The sequence below is a fragment of the Nyctereutes procyonoides genome, unplaced genomic scaffold (genome assembly GCF_905146905.1).
Source record: "Nyctereutes procyonoides isolate TBG_1078 unplaced genomic scaffold, NYPRO_anot_genome, whole genome shotgun sequence".
In the NCBI taxonomy this organism is placed as follows: Eukaryota; Metazoa; Chordata; class Mammalia; order Carnivora; family Canidae; genus Nyctereutes; species Nyctereutes procyonoides.
Genome location: NW_026575024.1, coordinates 45,093,420 through 45,116,054, shown reverse-complemented (window position 1 = coordinate 45,116,054; position 22,635 = coordinate 45,093,420). Strand labels below are relative to the sequence as shown.

At 38.8% G+C, this 22,635-nt stretch overlaps 1 protein-coding gene across 3 annotated transcripts in view; it reads left to right on the top strand.

Moving 5' to 3' along the window:
• RALGAPA2 (Ral GTPase activating protein catalytic subunit alpha 2) overlaps positions 1 to 22,635 on the top strand; it is a 316,059-nt gene that overhangs the window by 88,072 nt on the left and 205,352 nt on the right. For all 3 annotated transcript variants that reach the window (XM_055345530.1, XM_055345537.1, XM_055345523.1), the window contains exons 11-16: positions 3,960 to 4,127; positions 5,186 to 5,323; positions 7,045 to 7,193; positions 11,544 to 11,655; positions 17,596 to 17,833; positions 20,633 to 20,797. In XM_055345530.1, the coding sequence (XP_055201505.1) occupies positions 3,960 to 4,127; positions 5,186 to 5,323; positions 7,045 to 7,193; positions 11,544 to 11,655; positions 17,596 to 17,833; positions 20,633 to 20,797 (970 nt within the window). The remainder of the gene's footprint in view (positions 1 to 3,959; positions 4,128 to 5,185; positions 5,324 to 7,044; positions 7,194 to 11,543; positions 11,656 to 17,595; positions 17,834 to 20,632; positions 20,798 to 22,635) is intronic.

Sequence of the window (22,635 nt, the reverse complement as noted above, 5' to 3'; positions counted from 1 at the left end):
CTCAGTCTTCCCTATTCTTAATATAGCTCTACCAGTTTTCTTTTGGTTAGTGTTTGCATGGTATATATCACTTTCTAACTTTTTACTTTTAATCTTCCCATACCCATATGTTTTGGATGTTCTCTTATAAATGGCATACGGTCTTTTTAATAGTCTTTAAAATCAAACCTTAAATTTTCTGTCTTTTGATTGGAGAATTATTCCCTTTACATTTGGCATAACAAGTACTGTAATTGTGTTTAAGTTTACTATCTTTCTAGTTATCTTGAATTCTCTCAAGCTGGCTATTTTTAGCATACCATTTTTCTTCTCTAGTTTAGTATTTTACACTCATCTGTCATATTTTAATTGTTAACACCCCTAACTTAAAATCTAGCATTAATTTCAACTTTCACCCTGTAAGTATGCACTCTAGTTCCATTTATTCCTTCTCAGTTCATATGCCCCTGCTATGTACAGATTTTCCTCAACTCATGATGCAGTTACGTCCTGATAAACCCATCATAAGTTGAAAATATCATAAGTCAAAAATGCATTTAATACACCTACCAAACATCATGGCTTAACCTCACCTACCTTGAACATGCTCAGAACACTTACTTTAACCTTCATTGGGCAAAGTCATCTGACATAAAGCCTAGCTTATAATAGTCTTAAATATCTCATGTAACTTATTGAATACCATAGTGGAAGTGAAAAACAGAGTGGTTATATGGGTATAAAATGGTTGTAAGTCTATCAGTTGTTTATCCTTGTGATCCCAGGGATGACAGGGAGCTGTAGCCACTGCCACTGCCCCTCAACATGAGTGTCATACTCTCATATCCCTAGCTCAGGGAAAGATCAAAATTCAAAATTGAAAGTACAGTTTCTACTGAATATGCATTACTTTCGTAATGTCGTAATGTTAAAAAATTCTAAGTTGGACCATTAATATAGCTCTCCTAGTTGAGGACCGTCTATATTTAAAATCCATAGTATGAATATATATATAATATGTATTATTTATATATATATATATACATATATCATCTCTTTCAGAACTATTATTTTATCAAGTTTTATTCTTAGTATTCATATATATTCATATATACATTTTATTAATTTAGATTTATCCAAATAATTACTTTTATTGTATTTCTTCCTGAATATCTAATCCAGGATTATTTTCTTTCTGCCTAAAGAACAACTTTTAGTATTTCCCCTAGATCAGATCACCTGGTAAAAGATTTTCTCGTGGTTTTTCTTTTTTTATCTGAAAATTTCTCTATTTTGCTTTCTTTTTTCAAGTGCATTTTGTCTGGATACTGAATTCTACATGGGCAGCTGTTTTCTCTCTGCACATTGAATATTTGTTCCATTGTTTCTTTGAGAAGTCATGTGAGGTCATTTCCTTTGGAGGAAATGTCTCTTTTTTCCTTTGGAAGCTTTTAAGATTTTCTGATTGTTCTTGGTTTTTAGCAGTTTTACTGTAATGTACTCTGTATTTACCCTGCTTGTGTTTGTGATTCTTGAACCTGTGGATTGATATCTTTTACCAATTTTGGCAAAATTCTCAGCTATTCTTTCCCCAAATACTATTTCTGCCCCCTTTTGCTAATCTTCTTTCCTTGTGCATCTGCAGCCATGCATAGCATAAGCTTTTCATTTTGTTCTGTCTCTTGCCTTCCCTTCTGAATTAACCATCCTTTCATCTCACTGTGCTTCAGTCTGGGTGTTTCCTTTTGATTTTTCATCCAGTTTTCAGCCATGTCCTTTCTGTTGTCAACCCATAAACACTGAATTTTTAATTTTGGTTATTTTTCAATTCCATTTACATTTCTTTTTGAAATTTTCTTTATCCTGATCTATGTGTTTAAAGTATTGTCTGGTTTTCACTGTGATTTTGTTAATATTGACTCTTTTCTCATATTTCTGATTTTTATTTTTTTATTTCTGATTTTTAAATTAATATGCTACATATTAATCAGACAGTTCATACAAATAATTTGTGTTTTACTATGATTTTATTTTCCTACAGAGAAAAATTGTTTGCTACCTGGGAGGAGGGTAACATGATATACCTTGATTTTGGATTTGAGTTACCTCATTGTCTAGATTTTGTCAAAACTCATCATGAGATGAGTCCACTTAAGATTTGTGCATTTCATTATTTATAAATTTTATGTTAAGTACTATAAAAAATTTTGAACTCTAGTCAGTGATATGCATTAGGTATGAAATAATTAGGTGTGAAATGTACTGATGTCTGCATCAAATTTCTTTGAAATGCATCAAAAATAAAATGGATTGAAACAAGGCTAAATAGGGGTGGATTGACAGATATATGGTAAAGCAAATCTAGCAAATGCTAATCGTAGAATCTAGGGGGTGGTATGTGAATATGCACTATAAAAGTATTTCTACTTTTTTGTAAGTGTGAGAGTATTTGTAATAAAATTTGGAATAAAATCAGAGTGGGACACCACTGTACTTTGTCATACCCTTCTTGTCTTTGTTGATCTTCTTTGAGATACAAGTCAGAATATTTGTTACATTGATACGTTGCAGTCTTGCTAGAACACAGACTCCTCTATTGTGGAATTCAATGTGACATGACCACCATCAATGGAAATTTGTATATTGTGTGAACCCTTGTTATACTGAAATCTGCCTGTAATTGGATGCTGTGGTATGAACATTAAGGACAGTATTAAATCTCTGAACCTTGAGATCAAGACCTAGAATCATTACTTAACTAACTTTGGAACCTTGAAAAAGATCTCAAGTGTGCTAAGCTTCGTCTTAATTCCTCATCTGTGGAATGACAGCATTTGCTATAGTATTGAGTTCCTCTCCTTTGTATTTACCCCTCAGACAGAAATATTCCTTAGAGCTGATACTCAAAAGGCAAATACATTTCTCCCTTACCTTTTTGTTTATATTTTTGGAATCTTATTAAATCAAAATTCTTACGTGCATATGTGTAAAGACCTTCTTTAATGTTAAAAAGTTTATGAGGTGCCTGTGTGGCTCAGTTGGTTAAGGTTTGGGCTCTTGGTTTGGGCTCTTGGTTTGGTTAAGGTTTGGGCTCTTGGTTTGGGCTCAAGTTGTGATCTCAGTATTGTTACATTGAGCCCCATATCAGGCTCTGTGCTCAGCGCTGAAGTCTACTTCTCCCTCTCCTTTGATCTCTGCCCCTTCCCCTGCTGTACACATATTCTCTCTCTCTCTCTCTCTCTCTCTCTCTCTCTCTCTCTTTCTCTCTCTCTCTCCAATAAATTTTAAAAATCTTTAAAACAAAAGTTCATGTAAATGTGCACAATGCTACAGCTGGCCAGGGGCTCTCTTTATTGTTGGTGTCTGTACTCACTTCTGTGCTGGTGAATGTTGGCTCTACGAAAAGGAAGGTAAGGTGGAAGGGAGGGAGGGAAAAAAGGAAGGAAGAGAAAAACAAAGGGAAAAATAAAACAAAGATAAGAAAGGCTCCAATTGGTAGCATTGCCAATTTCTGCGGTAAATCCTCCCTCTGTCACCAGCATGACATCCCTGAACATGGAGTTAGGAAGAGGCAGGACAGCTGGCTGCAGCTGGCTGCAGTACTGTGTCTTTTGTCTTATGATCACTTTCTAATTCATTGAATTTATTCATGATCACGTCTAATTCATTCCTAGTTGTAAAACTATTATTGTTTATATAGCCAATTAAAGTATGTGTATAGGTGTGCACATCGGCTATTTTTGTGAAAAAAAAAATCATTCAGAATGAAGAAGTTATTTTTAAATTGCATGACATTTCCTGGCCCAACTGAAAATGCCTTTTTTCCTCAGACAATTTGGTGTGCACAAAACCTGTCTGGCCCTGTATGTTTCAGAGGAAAGTCTGCAATTGGTGATGGTGATTGGAAATGTCTGTTATATGTCTGCTATAGTGACGTGAACAGGTGTGGAGTTCAAGGGAGCCTTCTCTTTTTATTTTAGGCATTTTTGTTGCCTTCCTGTGACATAGCTGTAACAAGGAAGGTAGTTCAAGTGTATAGAAAGTGGATCCTCCAGGACAAACCTGTGTTCATGGAAGAACCAGATAAAAAAGAAATTGAACAAGAAGATGCTGAAAAATTAGGATTTTCAGAAACTGACAACAAAGAGGTAGTATGTTATCAATTGTTTCTGTTGGGAGTACACATATTTTAGCAAAGTATACGGTCAGTCAAGGGTGCCAATCAGTGGGACATGGGCAGGTGGGTCTCTTTTATCATGTGATGCTCTCAAGTTGCTGAGTTCTGTGAGGACCTGCTTCAGTGAAGCTGTTTCTGGGCTCTATTCAAGATCATTGGTTACCTCCTAAACCTCAAGGTAGGTACATATGTGCATTGCAGCTTCATTATTCACTGTTGCAGAAGAGTTGTTTTATAAACCATCGTATTTTACACGTCTCTGTATGAGACTGAAAATGTCACTATCTTAGGATTGACATGTTTAAATAAATAGCATTTGAGAAACTAAATTTAGCATGTTTTGGCAGTCTATTCTTATGTAGTGGCCTGTTCTAGAGCAGTTAGGATGTTACACACTTGCAAGGACTACGCCAATAACAAGTGCTATCTCCATTAATAAAGCCTCACTGCAGAGTGGGCAGTATCCTCAGAGTGAGTGCTGTTGGAATGGAACTTTCAGTCCTGGTGAGGTAAAGCTGGAGGCTGGATAAATCTAAAACAACACATTGGGACCTCTTCCTGAAACAAAAGATATCTGTCATAGTTATATTTCTGGCATGCTGTTTTGAATCTAGTCTGAGAAATTATTTCTAAAAATGGGTGTTTGTTGCAGCAATTAACAAACATTTAAAAATATTTGTAATCAAAGGCAAACCACTTTTAAATATTTGTGTTAATTCCATAATTTTGATTTTTTAATATTGGTGAAATCATTTCTATAATCATGAGGTCGAAATGAGTAGATTAGCAGATGGAATTTATCACACATTTTAAAAGTCTGTGTTACAGACTCATTCAGTCATTGGACCTTTGTTTATTCAGCACATACTAAACACTAGGTACTATTTTAGGTGCTGGAGGTGGTGAACAAAATTGAAAGAAGACCCCCCTCCTAAAACCTATATTCTTAATGAATTTTGGTGAGTGTAAGGAATTATCTATGTAAACATATACTTCCCCCCTCCATTAACTGATTTTTATATTCTAAAGACTTCATCTGAAAGTTCTCGTCATAAGCGATCTTCCAGTTGGGGACGAACATACTCCTTCACGAGTGCAGTGAGCAGAGGATGTGTGACAGAAGAGGAAAATAAGAATGTGAAAGCTGGAGCCCAGGCTATGCTGCAGGTAGTGGCCAGCCAGAGACACAAAGACCTCCAATTGGAGTCAATTTGAACATTTTCTTTATTGTGATCGTGTCATATAAAATACGTTGATATTTTGATCTGTCAGTAAATAGCTTTTAAGTTCTCATTCTGAGTTTTCTTCCTGACTGCTCACCTTCAATTTATAAAGATTTTTTTTTCTAGTCAAAGGAGACCTATGAGATGGTTGCAGTTTTCTGAGAGGGATTATTATGCATCGAATGTGAAATGACTGAGATCCAAATCTTGAAAAGTATCTTCTGAACACATATGGGCATTTAGTCACCTGGACTCAAATTTGCAAGACAGGCATGATGATTATATGATCTTATAGGGAATATTCTTAAAAACTGCCTGTTTATGAATAATGATTATAAATGCTCTAATTTTAAAATATTTATCTGAATGGGCATATAAAATAGAACCAGTGCCATTTGGGAACATTGGAAAGAACTTTTGGCTGATCACTTAATCTTCCCAGACCTCAGGATTTTATCTCAAAAATGGGGATTGGGAAATTGATTACCTATTGGTTCCCATCTAGGTTGAAGGTTATTAGGATTGTAAGTGCCTAAAACAGAGTGGCTCTTTCCCCTGCTCCCTGGCGCCCCACCCTCCACCTCATATCCACTTTTCTAGCCTCCCACACAGAAGCCAGTCCTGGATGGCTTGCCTGTTGCCCAGTTTTCAGTGACATCTGTCATCGGTCTCTCGATAAGATTCTTTGTCATGGTATCCTTTTTGCATTCAGGTTCATTAGCAGTTTAATACTCTGTAACTATTGAGTTTTCTTGTTTTTCAGTGAAAATCAGCAAATAATCTGAAATTAAAATCAAGATGATTTTACTTGACTAGTTTCGAAGAACTTTGGTGCCTGTTATTAGTAAAATCTATACCCTCACCAGAGAAGTGCATGCAGGAGTCCCTGCCCTGTGTCCCACTTGGAGCACAAGGACAGAACAGACTACATTCGGGCTTCTCAGTTTTCCACTGAAATGCCCCTGCCAGTAGAGGACAGTGAACTTGTATCCTAAAGGTCTGAGGTAGAGTATAGAGCAGTCAGCTGACTATCAAAATTTTTAAAAATCTGTCTTATCCCAAAAATCCACTTAGGTTTATATTCTATTGCATAATATAGTTCTCCTATTAAAAGTATATGCTCATGGAAGCTGTGCAGTGTTGATCATGTGGCATTGCCTGTTTCCAGGTTCCCTAGGAATCTACACCCCTGTTGGGTGCCGGTGGTGCTTTGTGTCAGCAAACTACATGTGCTGGGAGATTCAACAATAATCAGATGTTTTTTTCCATCCAGTGTAGACCGCTGCTCTTCTTCTCCCCTGTCCCCCACCCCAAAATTTCTCACCCAGAAGCAGTGAGCCTTTCTTACCATATTTTCTCCCTTTTCCCTTGAAGAGTGTCAAAAAGAAATCTTCAAAAGCTTTCTGATTCATGAATTTTCTGAAGTTGCAATGTTAACATGTATCAATTTTTTTTCTAAGAAAGCTCTTTCAGGTATCTCAGGTAATTCTAAGAGAATCAATTAAAAAAAATCTTGAGTATGTGTTGGTACCACTTGCCTTAATTGAAATAACTCAAAGGTGATCCCTCAGTAGAAGGAAATTAATACCATTATCTTTAAGAAAAATTTGTTCAGATTTATATGTTTAATTTTAATTTTCTCATGTAAAATGTGTTGTTTTCAAGGTATTTTTAACAAATGCAGCAAACGTCTTTTTGCTGGAACCATGTCCTGAAGTTCCCATGCTTTTGAAAGAACAAGTCGATGCTTGTAAAGCTGTTTTGATTATTTTTAGGCGCATGATAATGGAGCTTACAATGAATAAAAAGACATGGTAAGTTTATTTCAAATTAATACTGTAAAACAGATGTTTCTGTTTTTCAACATAATAATTAAAATGTTAAAGCCTCCACTTACTGATGGCTTTATAAAGTTAACAATAAGATGATAATCAATCTTTTGTAACAGTTTCTGTGAATTCTGAAGAAGGTAAGTATCCAGTACTTTGATGGTTTATTTTTATTATAGGCTTTAAAAATGTTACTGAATTAAAAGTAGTCATATTACTTAATAGTAGATTTTTCCATTTTAAACTGTCATCAGACTGCTTTGTGGAAAAGTAATAGAAGTGGTGTTTTTTAATATCGTTCTTCATAAGCCCAGGAGAAGTTGTTAATTGCTCTGAAATGCTGTTAACTGATTTTTATTGCTTCAAATTTGAAGTTTTAAATTCACTTTGGAAAAACAATTATTTTTTTAAATGACATTGTCAGAATGGCTAAATAAATAGTACCGTCAAACATATAGTGGCGTCATGAAAATGTGCTTATGAGAAATGTTTTCTTTTTTATCCTTTGTTTTTGTTTGGTGTCTGTGTCTAGAATATCCCTGAAAGTAAACAGTGCAGTAGGTTTTTCCCATGCCCTGTCCCATAGGAAGGCATCACTCCAGTTTAGGAGGTGTTTTCAGACATTCTCAGTAACAGAGACCTCAGAGCCGCTCTGTACTCCTCTTTTCTTCATGTCCCCCAGTTGTGGTTGTAAAATGCCTCTCCAGCCTGTCCTTTGCGTGTTTCTCCCAGCTGGCATGGCCTGTGAGTGGCCTGGCTGGGCTCAGCCCTGCTGTCAGGATGTGATTTTTGGCCTCTGTGCTCAGTGCACCGGGCTGCTGCAGACCGGCACTGGTGGCCCCTTCTCTCATGGAAATCCTCGGTGGGGCCCCGTTACCAATCCTGGGTTCTGGATGTTTTTTCTGGATATCTTTGAGTCAGCGCTGGGGGTGCTTTGGAAAGCTCTGTGTGCATCTGAAAGCGTGCAAATGAGATAGGACTGAGCTGGCCAGAGCCTCTGGGGCTGTGGAGTCCAGCCCGTTTCTTTCTCAGATGAGGGGAGTGTGGGCCTCAAGAAATCCTGTCAGACAGCAGGTTCACTGGTACAGAAACCACAGGAATCAAATAATTATTTGAAGGTGTAAACTCTAGAGTCATCTTTTGCAGACTTTTAAACATAGGACTTCTTGCCAAGAAGCAGTTACAGCTGGAAATATTACTGTGATGAACAATATGATTTAAACAGAGTTAAATGCTGTATCAGAACATTGAAAGTAATGAGAAATGCTGGTATGCTTACAACAGAAGCATCTGCTTCTTGATAGTATAGTTACATTAATAACATTTTTGATGTTTTTTTTTCTTTGAAAACTATGAATTCAGTTCACTTTTGTATCAGTAGTATTTTGATAGTTTTGATAATTTTTTGGTGAAAATCCTAAGGCAAAATTAAGCAATTCGTCTCTGTTCTTTTACAATTCAGAAATTTCCAGGTAAAAGTATAAAAAAAACCCACCCCAGTTTATAGAAATATTTGAAAATACCAAAAAATAGTAGCACATAGAAAGGGATGTAACCTGTTTCCCCAGCAGATTATTGTATGCATTTTTGTGCCAGGCAATCCCTGAATTCTCTTCCTCCCTTCTTTCATGCAGTACATGACTACTGAGCTCTTGCTGTGAGGATATAGGGTTAACTAGATAGACTGAGGAACAGAATGAACATAGAGGCAGTTTCAGTGAAGCTGGGGAAGAGTACAGAGTGGTGGCTTAAGGGAATATCGAGGTGTCCAGGAAGACCTTTGTCTTCCCTGGAGGGGATTAATAGCACCCTGAGGGCAGGGAGGGAGGGGCCAGGGGGACATCTGAGCATAGAGCTTCTCATAGAAGGAACAGCGAGTAGCGGGGCTCCTGGGTGGCTCAGTGGTTGAACATCTGCCTTCGGCTCAGGACGACATGGTCCCAGAGTCCTGGGATCAAGTCCCACATCGAGCTCCCTTCGAGAAGCTTGCTTCTCCCTCTGCCTATGTCTCTGTCTCTCTCTCTATCTCTCATCAATAAATAAATAAAATCTTAAAAAAAAAAAAGCAAGTAGCAAGTGTGATGTGTTCTAGGCCAGTTAGAGAAGGAGAGGGAGGCTAGGAGGGGATGGAACTGGGGCCAACCAGAGCCAGCTTGTGTGGGGCCTTCCTCGCAGGCCGCAGGACGGACACCAGCTACTCTTCTGTGTGTGCACAAGAGTGCGACACAATCCAGTTTACGTTTCCAGAAGATTTCTCTGACTTCCTCTGGAGGAGAGACGGTGCTGGGTGTGAGGGTTGGTACACAAAGTCCATAGCAATAGATGATGGCAACTTAGATTAGGACTGTAGCCAGGAAAGTGCTAAGAAGCAGTCCTGGAATAGTGAGCGGCAGCATTGTGTGAATGGTTACTGCCTGTGTGAAAAGAAGGGGACACAGTCTGTAATAAAGATTGCAGGAAATCCTGTTCCTTAGTGCAGGGATAGCACAGATACATAATTTCCCGTGTTTCTGTGGAAGTTTTATACTCTTGGAGCAGTTGTTCTTTGAGGAGAAGGGACCAAAAGTCAGTGTTTCACAAAATAAAAAGAAAGAAGCTGGAGTCAACACCTTTGGGAAAGATTTTTCCAAACTGGAGACGATTTTTTCAAATTCATTTTCTTCCAGAAGACTATGTGGCCATTTCATGGCTTGCTAAGCTTTCATAGGTTCAGAGATTAAATTAATAGCCCTGTGTCTTTGTCGTTATTGCTTTGGTCAGGTTTGCATTTTTTTTTAGAAAGATTTATTTACCTATTTATTTGAGAGAACGTGTATGAGTGGTGGGAGGGGTGGAGGGAGGGAGAGAGAGAGAGAATCTCAAGCAGACTCCCCGCTGAGTGTGGAGCCTGATGCAGGGCACAGTCCCACAACCCTGAGATCATGACCTGAGCCGAAACCAAGAGTCGGACGCTCAACCAGCTGAGCTACCCAGATGCCCCCAAGTTTGCGTTTTTTGATAGCAGTTCCCATGACTGAGGTTTTATGTGAAAATTATTACGTCTCTTGTTTTCATCATGTTCATAAGATGGGTATGTAACCATTCATGTGGAAAGGACTGTCCTTTGTTGTTTGAAGCACATGTAAATGTGAGCAGGCAGTGCTGATGCCAAGGCCTAGATAAAGGTCTGGGTACCCTGAATGGGTGAGAGACATGCTGTCCCCAGCTCTGCACCATTTCTTCCCTCATTTTCCTCTAAGCTGTGTGCCTACATCTCCCATGACTTGACAGCTTTTCTTATTCCATGCTTCCAGAGCCCATCGACAGTGTACAGCACAAGCTCCATTCTTGTGTGCTCCATTCTTGTGTGCCTACATCTCCCATTCTTGTGTGCTCCATTCTTGTGTGCCTACATCTCCCATGACTTGACAGCTTTTCTTATTCCATGCTTCCAGAGCCCATCGACAGTGTACAGCACAAGCAGACAACTAGAACAAAGTTCCAAATGTATGCCAACAGATAACACTGGGATGAAAATCAAATGGGGTCAGCTATAAATAGGGTAGGAAACCCTATTTGTAGACATCATTGTACCATGAGAAGCTTAATGAGATTCAATGTCATGTTAAGAGAAAATACTGTTTCAATATGTGGAAGTATGAGAAAAGTGTGAAGGAACTATGATTTGGAGATCTCATGATCTGAACTGGACTGAATTACTTTGTCCAGTTCCCAGTCTTATCATTAATGAGCATGTAGGCCAAGGAGAAAGTTGCAAAGATGAATGAACAGTTAGTGTACAAGGCCTTGAAGGGGAAGTTACAGGGGGTGTTTCCCCTCAAAACAAACAGACCTCTCTTGCATACAAAAGATATGTGTTCTTGGTTTGCATAGAATTCAAGAAAGGGAAACATAAGCAAACACTGATGTGAAGATTGTTAACTTAGCTGTGAGAAATAAAATTGCCCCTTCAGCTGTGCTGAAGAACTTACTACTATTAACATAATTAGCGGTGTTAATGTGTCTTCAGTGCCCTTGTGCAGATCAAGCATCTTCCAGGCACCAAACTTTGTGCCTCAGGATGACCAACAGTGACCTTTCCAAACCCCCTACCTGTTTTATCCTGTTTATTGATGTGAGTTTAAGTCACATGTTTTTTGAACTTTGGTGACATAAGGTAGTTTATTTTGATAAAATATGGCATTCATTATGTAATTGGCATTCAGATTATTAATACTTTTGAGTAATACATGATTATCATTGTTACTGAATTCATAAGAGAATTTCTTGTACCTATAAATTAAAGTGCTTTGGATACGTGATTAATAACGTGAGCTTTTATTTTGGGTGGCCCAGGGAACAGATGTTGCAAATACTACTCAGGATAACAGAAGCTGTCATGCAGAAGCCAAAGGATAAACAAATAAAGGACTTGTTTGCTCAGAGCTTGGCAGGGTTACTGTTTAGGGTAAGTCTATTTTATTAAAACACTGCAAATGCAAAAAATGAACCATATTTTATAGTAAAATAATTTTAATCATTGAGAATTTTAAGAGTAAAATTAAACTATAGATTTCTTGAAATTTCATTTAAAATTTCTTTTTTAGCTTTGTCTTAAAGGTTGTAATCTATTCTTTACTATTAGTGCTTGGCTATACTCTGGTTTCTCTTCAGATCAAATAAATCTTTCACTCTTTTTACTATTAGTGCTTGGCTTCTTTTAGGCCTTCCCACCTGTCTGCCATTTACTTCCTCGAGGTTGGTAGAAGTTAGGAAGACAATAAAAACTGATGTCCTTGGTGGAGGGCCAGGTGGATTTGAGGAAGTAAAAGGAAATGGAAACACAGGGATGGGGATAAGGTCATGGAGCGATTCAGGCTGGAAATAAAAGTGTAAGAGTCATTAGTATATTGGACTGTGTGTTTGAAGCCACAGAACTGGATGGGATCACCATGGAGAGATTTTGTGTCCTAAAGAGGAGAAGGCCATTTCCATGGTTGGTGGAGGAGAGGAACCATCCAAAGATGGTGAGAAAGGTTGGCCAGGGAACTGGGAGGGAAACTAGAGGAGCATGTGTCTGCACACTGGAGATAAGGATTGGGCAAGAGGAGAATGGCCGGTTGACACTGGCTTTGACAAGATGTTGATGGTTGAGAATATTCTAGGGGAATGAGGCTCCCTTGGAGTGGATGGAAGAGAAAAATGAGAGCTGGGCAGTAGAAATAGCAAGTATAGTTAAGGTTTTATGGAGTGGGAGAGAGGAGGAGAAGGGGAGATAGTTGAGTGGGCAGCATGCATGGAAGCCAGAGTTTAGGTGAGTGGTTTTAAAGTCTGTTCGCTTGCAGTGAGAAGGGTCCAGTAAGGACAGCCTGGGGGAGAGAAAGGAGAACTACAGAAGTAAAGTCCGAGATAAGGTAAGTGGGACTGGACTGGCCTCAGGTAGAAGCAGAGAGCCAAGGAGATGGCTGTTTCTCTTACATCTCACAGAGTGAGAAGGGTCAAGAACCCAAGTAGTCTGGCATCATCCCGAGGGGAAGAGAACAGGAAGCAGATGATGAACTAACTGCATAGGAAGTAGAGTTTTAAAGGGTCCTGAGTGCAGTAGCCTCTTGCAGCATTGCTCTGGAAAGCACTAGCATTTATGGGATACACAGAATTGATAAAGCATTTCTGAAAGAGAGCAGTGTGAAAGGACTCTGGAAAAGTATAACATTCTTTTTTTTTTTTTTAAGTGTAACATTCTATACAAATAGAGTAGAGGCATAGTACAATAGATGGGCTGGCTTTGAGTAATTTGGTGGAAGATAGTATGGTGAATATGAGCTAGAAGTGACGGTTATAGGGAGGAGAAGTCAACTTACCCCCTTCAGTTGACTTGAAGGTAGTTTTGGAGGATAAGAGCATATCTAGAATATAGGTAGAAAATGGAGGGTGACGCAAAGAGAAACTAGTTCTCTAAATAAGGTTGTATATTCCCACTGTAACACAAGAGAACCCAACTGTTCATATTAATTTTTAATAATTTAACATGATCAAATGATCTTGGCTTGATGAAAAATATATGAGAGGCTGCAGAAATAATTGGCATGTACTCACTTGCCTCCTGAGTAGTATTGAATCACTCTTAACTCTGATTGCCTTGCCTAGTTATTAGGTAAAGGAAATAGTCTACACATCATTTTGTGTGTGTCCAGCCTTGCCTCAAGGGTGGTACTGACCACTTGCTTTGCTTCCCTCCTGGAGTATAGACACTCTGCTCACTTAGCTCTGACTCTCCTGGAAAGTTTCATGATCAACACCTTCTCATTTCTTCTATCCCTGCTGGGACTGGGGCTGCCAAGTGACATGGACTAAAGACAGGCTCTGGCTACTGGATGCCTGGGCCTCATTCATCACCATTGTCTGGCCTTGCATCTATGGGTTGTGATGGAATTAGAGCAAGAACTTGTCACCAAATTAAGCAAGAATCTATTGTGGAGTTGTTATTTTTTGGTATGTTTGGTTAGTTTTGGTTTGGGAGAAAAAAACCCTTATTAATGGAGAATCTTGTCAGATATGAAAAATTAGTTTTAAGTCTATGAGTATTAATTATTTTGATGTCATCTTTCTTTTGGAATGGTTAGATGAATCAAAAATAATCTTTAAATTAAGAAGCAACCATAAAATAGTGGAGAGAGGATGACCTTTTTGGAAGTAGACGGATTCTGAGTTTTGATCCAGAATCCTCTGGTACATCCTGGCTGTGCAGCCTTGAGCAAGTCACTTCACCTTTCTAAGTCTCTTCCTAATCTGTCACGATTAGGAGAGAAGTCCTTCTGACCTTTCAGAGTTGTCATAAGAATCAAAGCAGGTTCATCTGGGATTTATAATCATATGTTGACCTCCCCAAGCCCTTTTGTGAGATCCAAGAAAAGAGAAAGAATGTGAAAGGTCTGGAGAACTCTGCCAGGAAATCAAGTGGGCATCATCTGAATTTCATATAAAATTAAATGTGCCATTTAAATTATTATCTGTTCATGTAGAATGTCTACAATTGCCAGATGCTTGATTTTTAAAATTTTTGAATAAAGAAGCTATTAAAGGGGACAGGAAGTTCTGAGTTGCCATTATCCTTTTATCTTTTTTAAAAATATCCTCTAGTATTTAGTTTCTTCTCTCAGTAGATAACTTGAATTGGCAAATCTTCAAATGATAGTTGGATTTTATTTAAATATTTGCCAGAGATGCTGTTTGCCATAAGTGATGTTTAAATCTGTTATCAGTGCTAAATAGGATCTTATGCTTGAAGCTCTGACAGTATATTAGGAAACCTGGACTATGGGTCCCTCTACTTGCAGTACTTAGAATTATGTAGTCCCCTAGGTGTGGTGAGGAGAGGTAGCAAGTGGTTGATTAGAAAACATATGAAAAGAAAAGGAGTGCTTTCAGAACAGATATATTTGTTTATACAGCTTATTTGCCAGGATATATTTGATAAAACATAAGTTTCAGTGCTGCAGGAACTTTGGAGATGCTCTTATTCAGCTTTTTACTTTTAACCAAAAAATGACTCCAGAAAAGCCATGTAAATAGCCCAGCTCACACATCAAGTTAGTGACAGAACCCAGAGTCTGGAGCTCTCTCTTTCCCTCTTCCTAGATGAGAGGAGAAACCTCTCTCACTTACTGAGAGAGCAGCCTGCCTTCATGGGCAAAAACGTATCACCCGTCTGCCCCACACTAGTTGTCAACAGTTTTGCTCTAGGTTCAAGTGTTGTTAGCTGTGACTTATGGATGATGATGATGATTCGTCAGCTCTGTGCACGTTTTTGAGATTTGCTAAGATGAATTTAATAAACTGCAAGAAGTCTGTTCTGTCCTTGTTTTATAATTAGTCAATAAAGTGACACCAGTGCAAGATTCTCAGCACAGGGCATCTTCTACCACACAAAAACTCTGCTTTTAACCTGAGGCTAGTGCTGTAACCAGAAGTTAGGCTGACCGCTGGCAGCATTGCCGGTCTCTCCTTTCTCCTCTTAATCTGCTAAGATTCTCTTTTTGATCTACTCTTTATTTTATTGTGCCTATGTACTTTATGGTAATGCCTTTAAACTCATTTTGAAAACAGGAATGTAAAGTAGAATAAACAGGAGGTGGCATTTTAGTCATAATAAATATATATAAGGTCTTAGTAGTAAGAAATGATAAAATCATTTTAGCTTTTTCTTTTGCATTGTTCTTTCACATTCATCCATCTTAGAATTGTATTTTAAGTATGAATGTTTAAAACTTTGTTTTCAATATATTTAATGATTTTAGCTCAACTTTCACATTTTTACCCTCTCAAAAAGTGTGGTAAATGTGAATTGAAACATAGAAAACAGATACATTGCATAAGGGTCACTTTAAATATGATTTCTCAGTGGTCAGAATAGAACTATTTACAGACTGTTTTCTATTTCTCAAAGTTTTCCTATGTGTATGCTAAAGAAAAATTTCTCTCGTAATTAAAAAGCCAATTTGCCCCTATTCCATGCATAGGACAGCTCCCATCGACTGTGGGAGTCTATTTGCACCTGGGGTGGGTAGAAATATGTGCAGGTTGGCACTTTAAAGAGAACATTTAGTTCTGACAACAGATCAAGGAAGTTATACAGACTTTGGTTAACTCTGCCCTGTAGTAAGATTAGGAAAGCCCTTGGGGCTCACCTGAGATGGACTTGGTACTTCTTTCAAGGCAGATATATTTTTATTTGAATTTTAAAGGATGTGAAGTATTTTGGCAGAGGTAAGGAACTAGGTAGTTTCAAAAGTAAGGAAATATATAGAATATATGCATAATTGTCTGGTAGGGTTGCCTATGTGGCTACTCATAGTGCCATGGACCATTAGGCTAGAGGAAGGACATAGAGAAGTGAATGCACTCCTATGGAAAGTGCTCTGATAGGGAGATGGAGACAGTTGTGGGAATGGAGGTTACTTACTGGAAGCTGGGTGGGGTGGCAGTTAGGGATGCCTTGGAGGAAATAATGTCCACATTGTCACCTGAAGAATGGGAGTTAAAGAGGCAAAAAAGAAAGGGAAGCGAGGAATGAAGACTGCATGCAAAGTCCAGGAGCAGGAGAGACCAGGTCGAGAGACTGAAAGAATCTCAGTGGAAGAATTGAATTCTTTTTACTATTATGCTATGTAAACAAGTGCATGCAGAACATGCAAGTAGAGCTGTCTAGCATGCAGATAGACAAGGTCAGGAAACTAAAGAGGTCTGGGCTGAACATGCGATTCAAAAGTCAACCATATATAGATGTTAACTGGAGCCATGAGAGTGGAGACCAGAACCCTGGCAGAGGTGGAGTGGCATAGGAAGGTAGAAAGCTAGAGCACTCGGCTGACTGGGAGATGAGGAGGTGCACACACAGTGAGCGTGGAACATTCTTTCAAGAAATTTGGCTTTAGAAGTTCTAGTTGGGGGCAGGTGGGGCAGATCTGGGCTCAAGGGAACTTTTTGGTTTGTTTTTAAGATGAGGTAGACTTGGAGCGTGTTTAAATACTGATGGAGAGGAGCTGCAGAAGTAGAATAGACTGAAGGAAAAGGAGAGGCAGGGTTAATGGAAACAAAGGTCAAGGAGGAGGCTCAGAGCAGAGGTGAGAAACAAGCAGAGAAGAGTGGGAGCCCCTCTCTACTTACAACCTGCAGATGAAAGAGAAGCTGGGCAAACACCTGTGCCTTGTGGGTAAAAGTTGAGGGCATTCTTGTTTAATGGGTTCTGTTTTCTCTCAAGTCTGCAGTGAGTTCATCTGCTAAAAAACAGGGAGGAGTTGGTGGGGCTGGAGGTTTATGTATTGAAAAGGAGGCTAGAAGTAGCTATTGTAGAGAATGAGAGAGAGAGCTGTCTCAAGAAATAGAATAGTTGGGATCCCTGGGTGGCTCAGCGGTTTAGCATCTGCCTTTGGCCCAGGGCCTGATCCTGGAGACCCAGGATGGAGTCCCACATCAGGCTCCCTGCATGGAGCCTGCTTCTCCCTCTGCCTGTATCTCTGCCTTTCTCTCTCTCTCTCTCTCTCTCTCTCTCTCTCTCTCTCTCTCTCTCTATCTCTCGTGAATAAATAAATAAAATATTAAAAAAAAAAAGAAATAGAATAGTTCTAAGAGCTTTGTCTTCGCCCCAGTTATGTCCAGGACTAGCCACAGGCACTAGAGGGATTTGTGAATCAGTAGCTTTGTTCATAATCATGACTAATTTCTCAGTAGCTCAGATCCTAGTGACAGTTGATCAAATGAATTGTGAGAAATAAAAAAGAAAAACAAGATCAAGTGCTTTTTAAAGTTCATTTTAATGATAGTAATTTAAAATATTTTGTTTTGTTGAAATACCATTCTTCTTCCAAATGAGGGCAATTCAATTCTCTTGTTGGTTGGTTGGTTTTAGACACTTATGGTGGCATGGATCCGAGCAAATCTCTGTGTGTACATTTCTCGAGAGCTCTGGGATGACTTCCTTAGGGTGCTGTCCTCCCTCACGGAATGGGAAGAACTCATAAATGAGTGGGCCAACATCATGGACTCCTTGACAGCAGTGCTTGCGAGAACTGTTTACGGAGTTGAGATGACAAACCTACCTCTGGACAAATTAAGTGAACAGAAGGAAAAGAAACAGCGAGGCAAAGGTACTTCTCTCTTGCAAGATAACACCAGATGTCTGAGACTGAGGAGGAGCGTGTGTTTATACACATAGGCAATTATTGCATGGAATTTCATGGTAAAAAGAACCAGCCATACAGGTGGTATCTTTTTAATAGTGGGGCATTGGATTGTGTTTCATAGCACTCTGTCCTCTTAAAGAGAATGATGAGTTTATGAAGAGGCTGTGGATGAAGAAGGAAGATGAAGGAGAGTAGCAGTAGTAGCAACAACAACAACAACAACAACATCTTATGCTTGAATATATTCTCTTTCTTTACCCTCATGGTAACTTCTGAGGTGGATACTACCATCCCAGTATCACAGACTGAGAAACTAAAGTATAGAGTCCATTGTGATGGACTCATTCGAGGTACATAGCTAAGAAGTGGGAAAGCCAGAAATAAAAGGTAGGCAAGTCCCAATTCAAGGCAGCATCCTAGAAAAACGTATTCACTGCCTGCCTAGGAAAGGTGGAAACATTCTGAATGTTGGAGTCATTTTGGCTTTTTTGTGTTTCTGGGTAAAAATTGTTTTGAGACCGAGAGTCAGATCAAGGTGGAAAATGTCATTGGTGGTTTCTATTGGGGACAACAATTTGTCTTCAGTACTATTAAGGCTGTGACATAGTCCTTGGATTAATTCACTTGTACTCTAATCTATTATGTAAAGATTTTGAGGCAGTTCATAGAAGTTCCTGCAATACAATAGATAAAATGCATAAGAACACTGGGGCAAAATTAAAGGGGGTGGAATTGCAGGAGAGGTTATAATGCCAGAATGAATGCTGGAGAGCCTCATATATTTGCTGGGGAGGTGGGAGGTGGGGCAAGATTAGATTTGACTCTGATCTTCACAGGATTAGATCAGAGGATCACAAATTGCAAAAGGTGAAAATAATCCACAGTTTAGGTGGTACGTAGCTTTTCCTGGTCCTAAGACCTGGGAGGAATTTTTCCTCCAAAGATTCATAAAGTGTGTGTTGCTTGCTGTGGTGGACTATAGCCCCAACAATAGCCTTATTATAGATTGTATCAGTTTTCCCTTTCCCTGTATGACAGATCACTCTAATACATAGTGGCTTCAAGTAATAGCCAATTGTTTAGATCATGATTTAATGAGTTGGCAATTTGGATTGGACTCAGTTGGGCAGTTCTTCTGCTGGATTCACTTCTGTGTTTGCAGTCAGTTAGGCTGTGAAATAATCAGTTAGGCAGCTCGGGCAGTGGAGGATGGAGAGGAGGACATGGCCGTGTACCTTTCATCTCCCAGCAGGCTAGCTCAGACTTTTTGTATAAGGGGTTCTAGGAGCAGTAATAGGGCAAACCTAGATTTTCAAGTGCGTTTCAAATCTCTGCTTGCTTAGTTTTGCTACCAGAGTAAGTCATGTGATGAAGCCCAGGGTCATTGTGGGAGAGGACAACAGAGGATGTGAATGTGGGGAGATGTGAACCAATTATGGTGATTACTTAACCATACAGACATGTGATTGACGTGACTGATTCTTATAATATCTTTGTTGCAGTCTGTGAGAGGTTGTATTTATTTATAAGGAGGTAAAAAATTTGAGAAACACTATTTACGGAATGATAACAGAATGGATTTAATTATTTAATGATTATGGCAGATGTTTCTGATTTATCTATTATATTGAAAGGAATATAAAAAGTGATTTAATTATTTGTTATGCATTCATCTTTCGATGGACACCGAGGCTCCTTCCACAGTTTGGCTATTGTGGACATTGCTGCTAGAAACATCGGGGTGCAGGTGTCCCGGCGTTTCACGGTGTCCATTGAAAGATGAGTGGATAAAGAAGATGCGGTTTATGCATCCAATGGAATATTACTCAGCCATTAGAAACGACAAATACCCACCATTTGCTTCAACATGGATGGAACTGGAGGGTATTATGCTGAGTGAAGTAAGTCAATCGGAGAAGGACAAACAGTGTATGTTCTCATTCATTTGGGGAATATAAATAATAGTGAAAGGGAATAGAAGGGAAGGGAGAAGAAATGTGTGGGAAATATCAGAAAGGGAGACAGAACATAAGACTCCTAACTCTGGGAAACGAACTAGGGGTGGTGGAAGGGGAGGAGGGCGGGGGGTGGGGGTGAATGGGTGACGGGCACTGATGGGGGCACTTGATGGGATGAGCACTGGGTGTTATTCTGTATGTTGGTAAATTGAACACCAATAAAAAATTAATTTATTAATTTTAAAAAAATAATTATTTGTTATGGAAATACCTGTCCTCTACACACTGGACTTGGTGGAAACAAAATACACTCTCAGGAACCTGGGTGTGAAAATGAACCATAGATAATAGCCACTGGCCACATCATACCTGTGCAGAAGTCTCTGCCTCATTCTCTTTTCCCGTGTATTTATTTTGGATCCTTAACTACTCATTTGAAATATTTGACCAGAGCTATATAAGAGGAAGGCAGAGAAGTTGTACCTAATTTTTTAAAAAATATTTCATTTGTTTATTCATGAGAGAGACAGAGAGAGGCAGACACAGGTAGAGGGAGAAGCAGGCTCCCTGTGGGGAACCCAATGTGGGACTCGGTCCCAGGACCCCAGGATCATGACCTGAGCCAAAGGCAGACACTCAGCCCCAGTAAGCCACCCAGGTGCCCCAGTCGTACCTAATTTTGCAACAAGAAAATCTGCTAATTACATACAGTTGTATTTATGAAATTTGCTGAGCAACACAGACTGTGTAATGAAAGATAACAAATCCAGCCTTTATATTATTTTTCTTGTCTTATCCTTATCAGGCTGTGTTCTGGATTCTCAGAAAGGAACCACTGTGGGGAGGTCCTTTTCTCTCAGCTGGCGGAGCCACCCAGATGTGACTGAGCCGATGCGATCTAGGAGTGCCACCACATCTGGGGCACCAGGAGTTGAGAAAGCAAGAAATATCGTTCGCCAAAAAGCAACCGGTAAATGTTTACTTAAATATTTCTCTAAGGTCTAGTTGCTATCTAAAATGGATTTATAGGAATAAAATATTTAAAAAATTTTAAAATTCCACTCCCCTTCCCTCCAGTGACTTTGAGGCTATAAAATTTATAATAAATTTAAAATAAATTTATCTGAGCTTCCATAGTTTTTCACTTCAGTAATATCATGCTATTATAATCAATATTCAGCATGTTGACTACAGAAAGTCACAATATCTTCTGGTCATAAACCAGAGTCATTTACACTCAACATAGTTTACAGTGCTTAGTAAAGACTTCATACAGATGGCTTAGAATCCTGTTGGAGTTTTTATGAAAATATACTGTAACCCTATCTAATGTTGTCTGCCATAGCATTTGTTGGTAATAACCACTTTATTTACATTCACCTCCCATTCACCTCTTCTACTTTCCTTCATCCTCTCCCCTGAGGAGAGACTCAGTTACTGATAATAGGCACCTTTGGGGAAGGCTTACTCAGTGATTTCCATTCTCGTTCCAACTCTTTAAAAATTTTTCCTTTTCTTCCACCATTGGATCAGAGCAGAAGTTTGTGACAAAGTGGCATCCTGCCTGAGCTGCCCAGACTCTCTGATACCCCTTACAACCTTTGAATTGTAATGATAATAAAAGTGATCATTCAAAACACTGTATAGAACTTTCCTTTCATGTTTAATGAGCAGCAAACTGGGGTGCCTGGGTAGCTCAGTTGGTTGAGCATCTGCCTTTGGCTTGGGGTCTTGGTCCCAGGATCCTGGGATTGGGCCCCACCTTGGGCTCCCCACTTGGCAGGGAGCCTGATTCTCCCTCTGCCTCTGCCTGCCACCCCCTGCTCGTGCTTTCTCTCTGTCAAATAAATAAATAAAAATCTAGAATATAATAATGACAGCAAACTATTATATACTGTATGCTCCTTATTCCCTATTTGGCCAAAACACAGCCTTAGAAGAGATTGCATTTTAGTTATTCAACAGGTGTTTTAGAACAACAATATGGTAGTGGCACCCATAGTGCTCTCAGTAAGTCTTGATGTCTTTATGCCAGTGAGCTTCTGTGCTTAAGTGTTCTCAGGTGTCTGAAAAGCCATTGTATTGCATCATTAAGAACTTCTACAAAATCGTTTTAAAGGTATCTTAGACTATGTCACTTAAAAGTCATAAATCTGGCCTTGTAGGATTAATTAAATTAAAAACACTTGGAACCATAACCTTTAAAAGATAACAAGATAAGAGCTATTGAGTTGGATGAATCTATCTAAGGTAATACTTCATGTATTTTGCACATACATAGTTCCCTTTTTTAAAAAAATATTTTATTTCTTAGTAACCTCCATACCCATCGTGGGGCTCAAACCCACAACCCCAAGATCAAGAATTGCATGCTCCACTCTCTAGTGTATTTCCTATTTTATTTTACATTTTTGTCTTTTTAGTTGCCTGTGAAAACAAGTCTCTGAAGATTTTACTGTATCATGCTGTTTTATAAAATTAATTTATATAGACTATTAGTAGTTTTACTCATTTCTCTTATTTTTACTTTGTGTAATAATTCACCTTTCCATCTTTTAGAAATTCAGAATACTTTGATGGTAGATTTTCATTTGTGTGAAGGCCACCTCTTAATGAGATAACAGTAGCTCAGAAAATTAGTTTTTGCCACTTTTAGCATTAAAGTATTTATTATGGAAGACCCATTGAAAGTGACTTTTTTTCCTAATCCCAGTATAAGAGTAATTTAAGATTATTATAATTTGCCTCACAGATTACATTTAGATTGAGAAAATTTCAGTGATGGTGGCAAGATGGAAATAATAAGAT